We start from the raw sequence: 14988 nt of genomic DNA on the forward strand, positions 1-14988 counted from the left end.
AACAAACAAACAAACAATGTGTGCATGTGGTGTTTTTATTTATACATCAAGGGCACATTGTAAGTTGTCAACTCAGGTAAATACAGGTAATGCAATGTATACACAGATTTACTTGCGGCGCACAGGTTAATGTTTGAGTGCTTCTGTGAACTAGCTTGTTATTTTTCTTTGATGGGTTTATTATAAGCAGGTTGACTGCTGTTGTATTTTGGTAGTTGAGATGTTTGGGCTATACACACCATGCTTTTCAGACTGATGTTGTATTTTGGTAGTTGAGATGTTTGGGCTGTACACACCATGCTTTTCAGACTGATGTTGTATTTTGGTAGTTGAGATGTTTGGGCTATACACACCATGCTTTTCAGACTGATCAAGACAGGTCAAGATGTCAAACGTATGTCTCATGTTTTAGGGTGAGCCTGTTGTCTACACTGGCGACCCCTTGCAAGACTTCACCCTGATACGATTCTTGGACAGATTTGTCTACAAAAACCCTAAGAAGAAGGAAGCTGGTAAGAATTATCATGTCAACATACAATTTTCCCAAGATGAGCAAAATCTTGAAGCTTACGAAATGTTACGTGTAAAATTCTGCCTCTGATGTACTCATGTGTAATGTTTTTTGACTGTGAGGTTTTAGCCTTATAGGTTGAAGTACAGGGTGGTCCAAAAAAAATGTAGACAGTTTTGCGTGCCTGTCATTTCTGCTACAGGGCTCCCACTTATTCTTTTTCACCTGGAATGTCTCACACAAGCATGAAAGTTTAGTAAGGCACATTTTCTTCTTCTTTGCAACATCATTTCTGGGCGTAGTTCAATAGTTCATCACATTCTCAATCCAAGCACCTCGTCCCCAGATCTTTCTCCTCCAGATTTCTTCCTCTGGGGGTACTTGAAGGAAAGGGTTTACCACAACAATCCACAGAAAATACAAGCGCTAAAGGAGAACATTCTTCGTAAAATCAGGAGGATTCCACTCGAGACCTTGGACAGAGTTATCAACAACTTCAATGTCCGTGTCGCAGCCGTAATCCAGAGACGAGGTGCTTGGATTGAGAAAGTGATGAACTATTGAACTACGCCCAGAAACGATGTTGCAAAGAAGAAAAAACTGTGCCTTAATAAACTTTCATGCTTGTGTGAGACATTCCAGGTGAAAAAGAATAGGTGGGAGCCCTGTAGCAGAAATGACAGGCACGCAAAACTGTCTACATTTTTTTGGACCACCCTGTATATAACCAGATTTTATTCAATGGTGTTTTGACCAAAAACATTTTAAATTCTTGTACAAGTCTTCTTTTGAAGGAATTAGTGGCAATGAAGTTTTGGCATTATGGGTCAAAGTGTATGACAAGACTTATGTCATCATGTTTTGTCAAAAGATTTAATTCTTTTAGACAAGTACTGTTTACTCAAATCATCAGTGACACCATCTTCTTCATATTCTCTTCTCTGTTTGCTAACAGGAGAAGGCAAGTCAGAGACCGTGGGGGCAGCTTCAGGCAAGAGACAGAAAGGGGAAAGTGTTCCGGTCAACTCCGCTGAGTTCATTGAGGGGGGAGAGGAGTCTGTGCCTGAACATGAGCGTTACCTGTACAGGTAATTTCTTTGTGCCACCTGTTGCTGGTCTGTGTTGTTTTCATTAATTAACACAGATATTATTCTGACACGTGTCAAGCAAGAAGTGAATTTTGCTTGTACTGATTTTGTTGCAAAGACTAACTGAACAGCTGGATGAAAAAATGTGTGCAATTAGTCAGTCAGTCATTGTTCAGTCTACCGTCATTTTGCTAATTCTTATGCATATTCACTGTCATCTTTTTGTGTGCAATTGTTCAATTAGTCAGTCCGTCTGTCAGTCAGTCATTGTTCAGTCTACCGTCATTTTGCTAAATCTTATGCATATTCACTGTCATCTTTTTTATTCTTTTTTTTTTCATCAACTGACTGACTGTCCAGAAAGTAAATGCTAAAAGACTACATGTAGTTCAAACTGTACACAAATTGTGGTGAAAGCTAAAAGGCACTGAAGGTAATGGACATTCTTTTGTACATGCAGGTACTTCAGCCAGCGAGCAGAGAAGAAAAAGAAGGCGGAGGACGAGGCCAGTGAAGCTGGTAGTGTCAGCGACAATGAGTTTGATTCTTATCTTGGTAAGGTCTTCTCACATTTATGTCACTGTAATTAAAGCAGAAGGGGTCTTATTCGACCAATAGTGGGTGCATTTCCTGCAGGAGCACTTTCTGTAGGCGTTATTCCTGTATACAGGGAATAAACCCGGGTGCGTTCCTTTAGTTTTTTCAGATCTGGTTGAAGGTGATGTGATCAATGCGGCGTAGCAGTACTTCAGTCATATCAATCAAAGTGAAACTGAACTCAGCAGTTAATGGCAGTCTTGCGTACATCACAAGTTTGAGTGTGATCTGTTTTCCTACAGGAACTGCCCTGGGATGCATGCCCTGTATACAGGAAAAAACGCCTACAGGAAATGTGCCCACTTTTGGTCGGATTAGACTCCTTCTGCAATATTATTGTTTGTCTTCAGAAGGAGTGATTGTGGATAAATGTTCATTATAACATAGCAGGAAATAATGTGACTTTTCCCTATAATTGTTCTCAAAAGGCATGTGTATGGAAAGTAACTCTCTCAATTTCATGCAAGTTTTGTGAAATGATAAAGGCTGAAACATTGCAGGAAGCCAGTAGACATTGAAACGGATATGTCTAAAAGGAGTCATTGTGTATAGTAGCGAGTGTTTCAGGGATCTGAATTTGGGAGCTCCGTCTGTCAGTATTAGGCGCTGTGGGGGGAAAAGGATGTTAGAAAACTGTAGATTTATCTTCCGTCCACAGACAGTTATGAGCGGCAGATGGACTTTGATGACCTTGACGATATGGACTTTGGCACTGACCTTGCTGGGTAAGAAACATTTTGATTTTGCATGCACTGATTTATTATTTTAATCCTGTTTACCTACGTCATTGTGTCATTGTTGCTGGAAGATTCATGCCTACTAGTCTTCTTCTTCTTCTGCGTTCGTGGGCTGAAACTCCCACGTACACTCGTGTTTTTTGCGCGAGTGGAATTTTACGTATATGACCGTTTTTTACCCCGCCATTTAGGCAGCCATACGCCGTTTTCGGAGGAAGCATGCTGGGTATTTTCGTGTTTCTATAACCCACCGAACTCTGACATGGATTACAGGATCTTTTTCGTGCGCACTTGGTCTTGTGCTTGCGTGTACACACGGGGGTGTTCGGACACCGAGGAGAGTCTGCACACAAAGTTGACTCTGAGAAATAAATCTCTCGCCGAACGTGGGGACGAACTCACGCTGACAGCGGCCAACTGGATACAAATCCAGCGCACTACCGACTGAGCTACATCCCCGCCCTATGCCTACTAGTAATACCCCTTCATATCCTCCTCTCCAACACATTTTCTGACCCAATTAGCCCAACAATGAAATACATGACCAAGATGAAAGCCTACCAGGGATCAGAGTTGCTGAAAACAGTGTAATGCCTACCACTTTTTCTTCAACAATTCAATCAATCAATCAATCAATATGAGGCTTATATCGCGCGTATTCCGTGGGTACAGTTCTAAGCGCAGGGATTTTTTTATTTTTTTATTTTTCATTTTATGCAATTTATATCGCGCACATATTCAAGGCGCAGGGATTTATTTATGCCGTGTGAGATGGAATTTTTGTACACAATACATCACGCATTCACATCGGCCAGCAGATCGCAGCCATTTCGGCGCATATCCTACTTTTCACGGCCTATTATTCCAAGTCACACGGGTATTTTGGTGGACATTTTTATCTATGCCTATACAATTTTGCCAGGAAAGACCCTTTTGTCAATCGTGGGATCTTTAACGTGCACATCCCAATGTAGTGTACACGAAGGGACCTCGGTTTTTCGTCTCATCCGAAAGACTAGCACTTGAACCCACCACCTAGGTTAGGAAAGGGGGGAGAAAATTGCTAACGCCCTGACCCAGGGTTGAACTCGCAACCTCGCGCTTCCGAGCTCAAGTGCGTTACCACTCGGCCACCCAATTTAGTACACCTTTTTTTTAATTATCTGTAAGAAACTTATCAAAAATGAATAATAGTAATCTCAGTACTACCTTTTCTTCACAACATTTAGTAAACATATCTTCATTGAAAGGAATTTACCACTAATATTTTGAAAAGCAGTTCGTAAATTCTAAAATGGTTACAATAAACTGTAATTGCACAGATGTAAACTGTACCGGTTTTTACCTGTCAACAGCAAGAATGGCAGTGGAGGTTTAGGAGATCTGGATGACAGCAGTGATGAAGACATGGAGGAAAACGAAGAAGACACCAAAGATCTGTCAGACGAGGAGATAGACTTTGGGGATGATGATGATGATGAACTAGCCGCAGAGTTCCGACGAGAGATGGCGGCACTTGAGGAGATGGGCAGCGACGGAGAAGAGGAGGATGATGAAGATGATGACTTTTCTGGAGGTACAGAACTGTTATGGGTTACTGAGACTTGTTTTGTGTGGGGTTTTTTTTGGGGGGGGGAGGGGGGGTCATATTATGTGGCTGTACATGTATTCCTAGATGAATTTTAGTATTGATCAGAACTTAAACCAGTCATATAATTTATTTGATATTTCAAAACAGTTTTATTTTTTTATCAGTTTGACTTTTTTAATTTCTTTTGTTGTACAAGTACCATGATTTTCTGTTGCATCTAGATCATCTGTTTATTTATGAGTTTCAATCTTGCTGAGATGATCTCACTGTTGTCAGTATTTTTACTTGTCTTGGGATTTATTTTATCTTCCATGGGGTCCCGCAGTGGGGCACTGCGGTTATGAAATTAAAGGCCCCTCCTGTTTTTGGAACCGCAGGAGCTTTCTAGTTTGCTGTTAGGTAGATTTTTGGTTCCTCTTTCCTGTCATGCTCTCTTTTTCTTCATGAATTCTTTTCTTTTTTCTGCCTTCTTGCTCATTCACCTGTATTTTTTCCAAAAATCTCTTCTCTTGCCGCTTGTCTCGCGATTCATGTATAGTTTAATCTGTTAGTGTTCTGATGTAAGTCCAGCAGTAGATAGGTTAAGCCTATTTTAACATACTGGAAACTGGTAATCTTCCAGTAGGTATTAATTTAGTTTTACTAAAGCCTGCTGGGACACAAGTAATGGGTTAGTGCATTTGTAAACAGGAATCGCTTGACAAGTGGCCCCCTTCATCCCCCCCTTCCTCGTCCTGATATGGCTCTGCGTAGTCGGCTGGACGTTAAGCAACAAATAAACAAACAAAATATCTTCCATGGGTGTTTGCATGCCGGTCCTTTACAAGACTCTTGTGATTACACCCTTTGCTTTCTGTATAAACCAGACACAAATTTGACATAAAGCATGATGGTTTCAGATGAGTTGAAACAGATGATGTCTGGGTCTGGGAGCAAGAAGCGCAAGATGGACGAGGACGATGATTTTGACATGCCTATGGAAAAGAAGGCCAAGAGTAAAAGGTAAGCTAGCAGTAGCAGGTGTTAACAAACTTTTTTTCTTATCTTTTTTACATTTAGTCAAGTTTTGACTAAATGTTTTAACATTGACGGGGAATCGAGACAAGGGTGTGGTGTGTGTGTGTGTGTGTGTGTGTGTGTGTGTGTGTATGTGTAGGTGTAGGTGTGTGTGTGTGTGTGTGTGACTTGTTTTACTTTGAAAATGAATAAACTCGGTTGAACTTGTTTTTGTGTGGGAATACTGGCAGTGGGTGTGATAGTAATCATCAGAAATGATTGAAGTTATTTCCGTTATTAATCATCAGAACTGATAGAAGTTATTTCCCGTTAGTTCTCGACAATGACAAGTCACGCGACTGCTGATCACTTCCTCTGTGCACATGCAGGTCAAGAAGACACGTCATGTCCACGGAGGGGGCAAAAGTTGATAAAAAAAAGTGTGTTTATGTTTGCTGCATTTCCACTCCTACAATTTTACCTAGTTTTGGCGAACATCCCTATCAGTATGATAACTTCTGTTATACTGTGGTTTGTGCAGGAGTCGTGGAATCGAAAGCATGTTTGCTGCGGCAGACGACTTTGCAGACTTGTTGGAGGAGAACGCTGATGTTGGTTCTACAGCCTTAGGTACCCTGGGTACCCTTGATGATGTTAGCAACCCTGACAAAGCCAGTGAGTAGCTGAATTGTTTTGCATGTGTGTGTGTGTGTTTTGTTTTCTGACAAAATTCTCAATTAAAGACACTTTTGTAACACTTTTGTAACAGGCATAAGACTTCCTTAACAACTAGGATGAGCGAGTTGCAGATATTTTAAGATTTGGGGAGTGCACAAAGACAGATTTTCATAGCATGCACACACGCACGCACGCATGCATGCACACACACACATACACACACACACACACACACACACACACACACACACACACACCACACACATGCAATAGTTATTTCTCTCACACTTTACCAAACTTTCTCAAGCCCAGCCCACCCCCACCTCCAATTACACTCACACACACACACTCTTACACACAGAGCAGTTACCCCTCTTATGCACACTCTTACACACAGATAAGTTACCCCTCTTATGCACACTCTTACACACAGAGCAGTTACCCCTCTTATGCACACTCTTACACACAGAGCAGTTGCACACTCTTACACACAGAGCAGTTACCCCTCTTATGCACACTCTTACACACAGAGCAGTTGCACACTCTTACACACAGAGCAGTTACCCCTCTTATGCACACTCTTACACACAGAGCAGTTACCCCTCTTATGCACACTCTTACACACAGAGCAGTTGCACACTCTTACACACAGAGCAGTTACCCCTCTTATGCACACTCTTACACACAGAGCAGTTGCACACTCTTACACACAGAGCAGTTACCCCTCTTATGCACACTCTTACACACAGAGCAGTTACCCCTCTTATGCACACTCTTACACACAGAGCAGTTGCACACTCTTACACACAGAGCAGTTACCCCTCTTATGCACACTCTTACACACAGAGCAGTTACCCCTCTTATGCACACTCTTACACACAGAGCAGTTGCACACTCTTACACACAGAGCAGTTACCCCTCTTATGCACACTCTTACACACAGAGCAGTTACCCCTCTTATGCACACTCTTACACACAGAGCAGTTGCACACTCTTACACACAGAGCAGTTACCCCTCTTATGCACACTCTTACACACAGAGCAGTTACCCCTCTTATGCACACACTTACACACAGAGCAGTTACCCCTCTTATGCACATTCTTACACACACAGCAGTTACCCCTCTTATGCACACACTTACACACAGAGCAGTTACCCCTCTTATGCACACTCTTACACACAGAGAAGTAACCCCTCTTATGCACACTCTTACACACAGAGCAGTTACCCCTTTTATGCACACTCTTACACACAGAGAAGTTACCCCTCTTATGCACACTCTTACACACAGAAGTTACCCCTCTTATGCACACACTTACACACAGAGCAGTTACCCCTCTTATGCACACACTTACACACAGAGCAGTTACCCCTCTTATGCACACACTTACACACAGAACAGTTACCCCTCTTATGCACACTCTTACACACAGAGCAGTTACCCCTCTTATGCACACACACACAGAGCAGTTACCCCTCTTATGCACACTCTTACACACAGAGCAGTTACCCCTCTTATGCACACACTTACACACAGAGCAGTTACCCCTCTTATGCACACACTTACACACAGAGCAGTTACCCCTCTTATGCACACTCTTACACACATAGCAGTTACCCCTCTTATGCACACTCTTACACACAGAGCAGTTACCCCTCTTATGCACACACTTACACACAGAGCAGTTACCCCTCTTATGCACACACTTACACACATAGCAGTTACCCCTCTTATGCACACACTTACACACATAGCAGTTACCCCTCTTATGCACACACTTACACACAGAGCAGTTACCCCTCTTATGCACACTCTTACACACAGAGCAGTTACCCCTCTTATGCACACTCTTACACACAGAGCAGTTACCCCTCTTATGCACACACTTACACACAGAGCAGTTACCCCTCTTATGCACACTCTTAACCAAGCCTTCTCCAACTGCACCCTTCCCCGCTCTCCAAAGTACACAATCCAGCCAGACCTGCGCTTAGAACTGTACCCACGGAATACGCGCGATATAAGCCTCATGTTGATTGATTGATGTTGATTGAAAAGACCACACCTTTACAATATCAAATTCTATTCAGCTTTTTTGGTCAGTCTTTAATATGTTTGATGTGTCTGCTTCTTTTAGGTGCCAAGCAGATTGCATGGGAAGCCAACAGGGATCGGCAAACACGCGGCAAAGATTGGCAACGAAACAAGGGACGTGGAAGACCAGGGCCAAGGGGAGGCAAACCTTTCAAGAAGGGAAATAACCGGGGCAGCGCAACCCGAAAGAATTATGGTGGGAAGGGGAGAAAATAAACAGGATGTTGACTTTGTTTTTGATTTTTTTTGGGGTGTGTTTAAAAAGCTGGAGTGATACAAGAAGAGTGGCAGAGAGTGTGTGTGTGTGTGTGTGTGTGTGTGAATGGGCGTGTTTAAAAAGCTGGAGCGATGAAAGAAGAGTGGCAGAGAGTGTGTGAATGGGTGTGTTAAAAAGCTGGAGCGATGAAAGAAGAGTGGTAGAGAGAGTGTGTGTGTGTGTGAATGGGTGTGTTTAAAAAGCTGGAGCGATGAAAGAAGAGTGGCAGAGAGTGTGTGTGAATGGGTGTGTTTAAAAAGCTGGAGCGATGAAAGAAGAGTGGCAGAGAGTGTGTGTGTGTGTGTGAATGGGTGTGTTTAAAAAGCTGGAGCGATGAAAGAAGAGTGGCAGAGAGTGTGTGTGAATGGGTGTGTTTAAAAAGCTGGAGCGATGAAAGAAGAGTGGCAGAGAGTGTGTGGGTGTGTTTAAAAAGCTGGAGCGATGAAAGAAGAGTGGCAGAGAGTGTGTGTGTGTGAATGGGTGTGAGCTTATGTGTGCGTGTGTGAGAGGGAAATGTAGAAAAACGCTGGTTCAGTAAGTAAATTCTTGGAAAGTGTATGTTCACTGATTGTTTTTTTATGTCTCAGAGAGCTAATGCAATAAACGGGAGCTGGTAAGATGAAACTAAATAAACAAACAAACAAATAACACACAAAACAGACAAAAATGGTTTTAAGTAGTCAAATACATGTACCTGTATAGATGTATGATCTTCCGACTTGTTATGTAACCTAACTGCAATGTTGATGTGGCTGTGCGAGGGCATTTGTTTTATAAAGGTGTTGTGATCCAAACCTGTGTTCATAAAACACTTGTGTTGTTTGGGAGACATTTCATTGTTTAAAGATGTTGCCCGTCGACAATGCAGACGACCGGCACGGTTGGCCTAGTGGTAAGGCGTCCGCCCCGTGATCGGGAGGTCGTAGGTTCGAACCCCGGCCGGGTCATACCTAAGACTTTAAAATTGGCAATCTAGTGGCTGCTCCGCCTGGCGTCTGGCATTATGGGGTTCGTGCTAGGACTGGTTGGTCCAGTGTCAGAATAATGTGACTGGGTGAGACATGAAGCCTGTGCTGCGACTTCTGTCTTGTGTGTGGCGCACGTTATATGTCAAAGCAGCACCGCCCTGATATGGCCCTTCGTGGTCGGCTGGGCGTTAAGCAAACAAACAAACAAACAAATCTTGCAGACGTAGTCGGTACAATAACATGCTCTGCTTGCCCTGATCTTGCTGAAAAGTGTGATATTGTCAATTCACTAGATTAGTTAACAATTGCATGGGTGCAACTCTGCCGGCTACACGCCGGCAGCCGGTTTTTGGTTTCATCGGCTGCCGATGTTTTTGTTCCAGGAGAGGTTTTTTTTGGCATTTTAAATACTAAAAAAGCTTGGACCCCAACTTTTGCCGGTTTTTGGAATTTTCCAGGTTGCACCCATGCAATTGCACCAAATAAGTATGTTTGATGTACAGTAATAAAACAACAGGATGTATTAGATCAGTGTCTTGTGTAAAAAGCTGTGTATGTTTGATGCAATTTACTTGCTGAATGGTGAAAAAGCTACTTTACTTTCTGTGTGCATGCCCCTCCCTCTCTCTCTCTCTCCTGGCACACACAAATACACAGGAATGCAAAAACACTTACATATATACAAAAATGTGTACACGCACTGATACACATTTTGACAAAGGGAAGTGTTTGAACAAACACACACACACACCTCAACACCCCCACCCCCTTACCCCGGCCCTTGAAAAATTACATGCCTCCCTCATTCCTTAGGAAACTTGTAAGTGTCCATAGTATGATAATGTCACTGACACCCCCACCCCACCCCACCCCACCCCTTATCAGTTTTGATGACGCCACCAACACATGCCTCCCACATTTCTTCATAAGCTTGCACGCGTCCTCAGTATGATAAGGTCAGATCCTCATAAAAATCAGTAGCATCAGGCAGTTTTAGCAGCTTTCCCTTTACAATCGCCTGTCTGATAAGGGCACCATGTCAATAGTTTTTCATCGGTGCCCGGGGCAGATTCATCCCGAAAAAGAACCCTCCCTATCAGTCTAAGCGGTGGCCAATGTATCCTGTTTACTGAGAAGGCTATCTCGGCTTACTGACATTTTCTGGACGTCTGCTATCGTCTAAACCCGGAACGTGAGCGGTGTTATCGTTTTATTGCTACAATGGAATTTTATGACCACCCCCCTCCCCCGCCTCACTTTCGGCCTGTCATTTGAAGATCTCCCTCCTTTTATTACCATAGTTGGGGGGGGGGGGGGGGTTCAGTCTCTCCAGATTAGTTTACCATGTCTATAATTTTATCTCCATTTTAAAACTCCCTCCCTGTCCAGGCCCGATTTTCTCAGAATTACGGAGAAATTGTAAAAACAAATTGGGGGGACTGGGTCCACATCTTATAAAAGTTATAGCATGGGTGAGACACTAACATGCATCAGGAAAAGTGCTATCTCTTGTAAGGGGCCGAAACTGAATCGCCCAGAATATAGGCCTACACATTACATTGATCGAGCTGAGTCCTCTTTACACGAGTGTGCGGGGTGCGTGCGTGCGTGTTTGTCAGTGCGTGTGTGTGTGTGTGTGAAGTTAATGACACTACTGTCTATGTTTTGCGCTGTTCGCCATAATCGTAAAACAAAAAATTTGTCTTTGTCAAACGTGTGTTTCCTGAGCTGATTTGTGGTAACACTGAAAGGACTCCTTTGGAGAAGAAACCACGCACTGATTATGATCAAGTTATTGTTTACTCTTTACGGGAGAGAAACAAAATTAAACTGAAATTATTGTAAATTGCAAGGTAATTATATTGCATTAAAACGATATTACGGTAACATTTAATTATGAACTCGCTTTCGACAAATACGTATGAACCATTTGCGATTAAATCTACTCTTTTGAGTGTTTTTGTGGTCCCTGGCGTGCCACAGCTGTGCCACAAAAGTTCGTTAGGAAAAAATATAATGACGAAAAGATTACAGTTTCCGCCAGGATACGATTTGGCCTGGCCTCAGCTGTTCTCAATGAACAACTTCCTGTTATTAAGCCGCCATTATTTGGGGCTTACTGCCAGGATTCACTCTGTCTGTTTGTTTGTTTGTCAGTTTGTTTGAGTAGGGCCGGCGGGTGGACGATGTCTTACAAACAAGTCGGGTAAGACTTGTATCTCTGGGTCAATTAAGCTCAAATTTCGTGAAATTGTAAGGAATAGAGTTACACGGGTGTTTGCAAAAAAAGTACATTCAGAACGAAAGTCAAACGCCGGAAGGTATTGGCTAAAACGCTTTTACAAACCGAACCAAGGGACAAAACCCGCTGGCAGAGACGGTATCCATGTCCTACCCCCGTGTCACCACGGGCGGCTTTTTGTCCGTTAAGGTCAATGCTTGTTACACCGCCGGTATAGGGGTGTGTATAGGTTTCACTGGATGTGTTTGTTTGTGTGTTTGTGTTCGCATATAGATCTCAAGAATGAACGGACCGATCGTCACCAAACTTGGTGAACAGGTTCTATACATTCCTGAGACGGTCCTTACAAAAATTGGGACCAGTCAAACACACGGTTAGGGAGTTATTGCTGGATTAAGATTAAGACTGACATATTAATGGTCAAAGGGAAATAACCTTCTCAGTTGGTGGCAGTGAGAATGGTTATTTCCCTTTGACCAACGGGGGTGTTTTTCCTATCGGAGGAATTTCTTGTTTTATATGGTTCCAGTGATCCTCCTCTCCCCCAACCGCCCAACAGCACCTCCACCCGCCAAGCCGGCCTCACCCGCAAACCCACCCCCTCCTGCTTTCGTGAATATACGTGCCAACGGAGACAGTAAAGCTGGAAGGAAACCAGAAACTGAATAAACAAAACAAGAACAAAACAGAACAAACACACAACGGACAAGACAAATGCATTGCATATTGATCGGAGACGGTTTTTGTTTTCGATCCGATTCCGAGCAGATCGACTCAAAGTTCAAGGATTTAATCGGCAAATGTGCGTCGGCGAGAGATGTCTTCTGTGTTGTTGTTTTTTTGTTGTTGGTGTTTTTGGCACGCTTCCCTTCTTTTTAAAGGCCCACTCCGCCTCGTGAAAACCTCACTGTTCGCCTCACTGTCTCAGCTCTGGCCCGGTGTAGGATCCGGTCCGGTCCCCCCTCTGAAGTAGTCCCCTGGGGACCAATTCGTGGCAAAAACTGCTCTATAATGGTCCCCCCTTAGACATCCAGCCTCGTTTTTCTTGTTACAATGTTAGTAATGTTACCAGCAATTTCAGAGAAAAGAAAGGAAAGAATCAGAGACTGGTTTCATTTCTTCTTATCAGTATTTATTTATTCATTTTATTTCATGTGATTTTTCTTTTGAACGGCATTATAAATCAGATCTATTTTATTTTCTGCAAAATATAGTCAAACAAAGAGATTGCTGTCTGTGCACTACATAATACCGGACGAAGATATAGATTGAAAATGGCTTGAATGCCTAAGAAAAACGAGGCTGGATGTCTAAGGGGGGACCATTATAGAGCAGTTTTTGCCACGAATTGGTCCCCCGGGGGACTACTTCAGAGGGGGGACCGGACCGGATCCTACACCGGGTTTTACAAGGGATAAAACCATCCCTCACCTCAGTCACACGCCAAAAACGAACAGCCTGGGTGTTCTCTATGCACAGTGCTATTATTTAAAGGTGTACTATCTAAGGAGCCATCTTGGGAAAGTTTTCAGGCGAATTAGGCCTAAAACAATTCAAGGGACATTCGCTGTGCTGTTAAGACTATCAGCCAGCAATTATTTGCTCGAAAATGCTTCGTTACCATGCACATTAGGCCTAATTGAATGAATCGGCGAGCCGTTTTCTTCAGCAAACTCTCCTGTATTAAGAGTCACAACTTCCCTTCGTCGTCATATTTTATTCATTCCTGATGGGTACGTATTTGTCGACTGAAGCAGACAAAAACCGTTTGATTGAGGAATTCAAATCATTATCTGGCGAAAGTACCCTTATTCCATGCTGTACGGGGCTAAAACACGTTACACAGATAAACGAAGACCCTATCCATTGGTGAATGACTCTCTCTCTCTCTCTCTGTTTTTCTCTCTCTCTCTCTCTCTCTCTCTCTCTCTCTCTCTCTCTCTCTCTCTCTCTCTCTCTCTCTCTCTGTTTTTCTCTCTCTCTGTCACAGTTTTTGCGAATCAAAGTAACGTGAGAATAATTGTTAATCTACTCGTAAAACGAGTTTGTTTGTTTGTTTGTTTGTTTGTTCTTTCTCTTGTTTTCCCTCCTCCCCCCTCTTCTTTTATTTCAGATTTCAGATTTGCAAAACCCAGCAAGATCTAATATCCAAGCTTACACCTTTACGACAATAACGTCTATGAAAATAATAAGCAGTCTTCAATTTTGTGAGTAGGAAGTACACAGCGTAGGATGACAGACAGTGACTCGGCCAATGCATGGAAAATCATACCACTTCCCAGAAGCAATATCAAAAAGACCTGTGCCACTCAAAGACTCTCCGGAAGACCGTTATCTGACTCTAAAAGTATCAAGACAGACAGGCACTAAACTCAAGAACTCCCTCGATGGCTGAAAATCTGAATTGATGCGGTAGATTCTGATCGCTTGAAGTATACCCGAGACGGTTATTTTCCAGAGTACCGCAAAAGGGTGGCAATTATTAAACTTGAAGAATGGTAAAGGCTGTCTTGAAATGAGGCTGCGGGAAATGATTCTTGACTGTATCATTGAGAAAGAGCGAAATTGACAAAACGGACACACACGCACATGGAGGCACGTACGTACGCACTCACGCGAGTTCGCATGCCCCGTGCTCACCTCACATCCCTCCACCCCCCACCATACACACACACACACACACACACACACACACACACACACACGTGCGCGCACAAATACACAATACATCAGTACACACAATCAAATATTCGTAAGACTCGCACAGAACTTCAGACAACAACCACTATCTGTTTCCATTTTTGTTATTGATTATTCAGCAAGTTTGTCCGCATGCCAGTTTTAGCATTTGTCAGTTTCACTTGTTATTAATGGAACTTCCCCATTCAGACGCTATCTGTTTCAATTTTTTCATTTTTTATTCAGAACCTCCACCCCCCCCTCCCCCTCACTCTCTCTCTCTCTCTCTCTCTCTCTCTCTCTCCCCCCCCCCTCTCTCTCTCTCTCTCTCTCTCTCTCTCTCTCTCTCTCTCTCTCTCTCTCTCTCTCTCTTACAAAGAAACAACACCAAAGATAGAAATTTGAGCTTCAATTTTTATGAAAACTGACCTCGGGGCAGGCAATTTGGAACTAATCTGTCTGAACGCCAGAGCTAACATCATGACCAAAGAAGGCAATATAGATCATCTTCATAATAATAATAATAATAATAACGATTACTTAACAAGA

The 14988-nt window shown here is 43.0% G+C and overlaps 1 protein-coding gene across 1 annotated transcript in view; it reads left to right on the forward strand.

Moving 5' to 3' along the window:
• Nucleotides 1-10044, forward strand: part of LOC138951942 (CCAAT/enhancer-binding protein zeta-like) — a 37505-nt gene extending 27461 nt beyond the window's left edge. Inside the window, exons 21-28 of the mRNA XM_070323506.1 lie at nt 413-512; nt 1467-1599; nt 2060-2154; nt 2855-2921; nt 4289-4509; nt 5424-5526; nt 6062-6195; nt 8338-10044. Of these exons, the coding sequence (XP_070179607.1) occupies nt 413-512; nt 1467-1599; nt 2060-2154; nt 2855-2921; nt 4289-4509; nt 5424-5526; nt 6062-6195; nt 8338-8510 (1026 nt within the window). The 3' untranslated portion in view covers nt 8511-10044. The remainder of the gene's footprint in view (nt 1-412; nt 513-1466; nt 1600-2059; nt 2155-2854; nt 2922-4288; nt 4510-5423; nt 5527-6061; nt 6196-8337) is intronic.
• Nucleotides 10045-14988: the final 4944 nt, after the last annotated feature.

This window comes from Littorina saxatilis, linkage group LG17 (assembly GCF_037325665.1).
Source record: "Littorina saxatilis isolate snail1 linkage group LG17, US_GU_Lsax_2.0, whole genome shotgun sequence".
NCBI classification, from domain to species: domain Eukaryota; kingdom Metazoa; phylum Mollusca; class Gastropoda; order Littorinimorpha; family Littorinidae; genus Littorina; species Littorina saxatilis.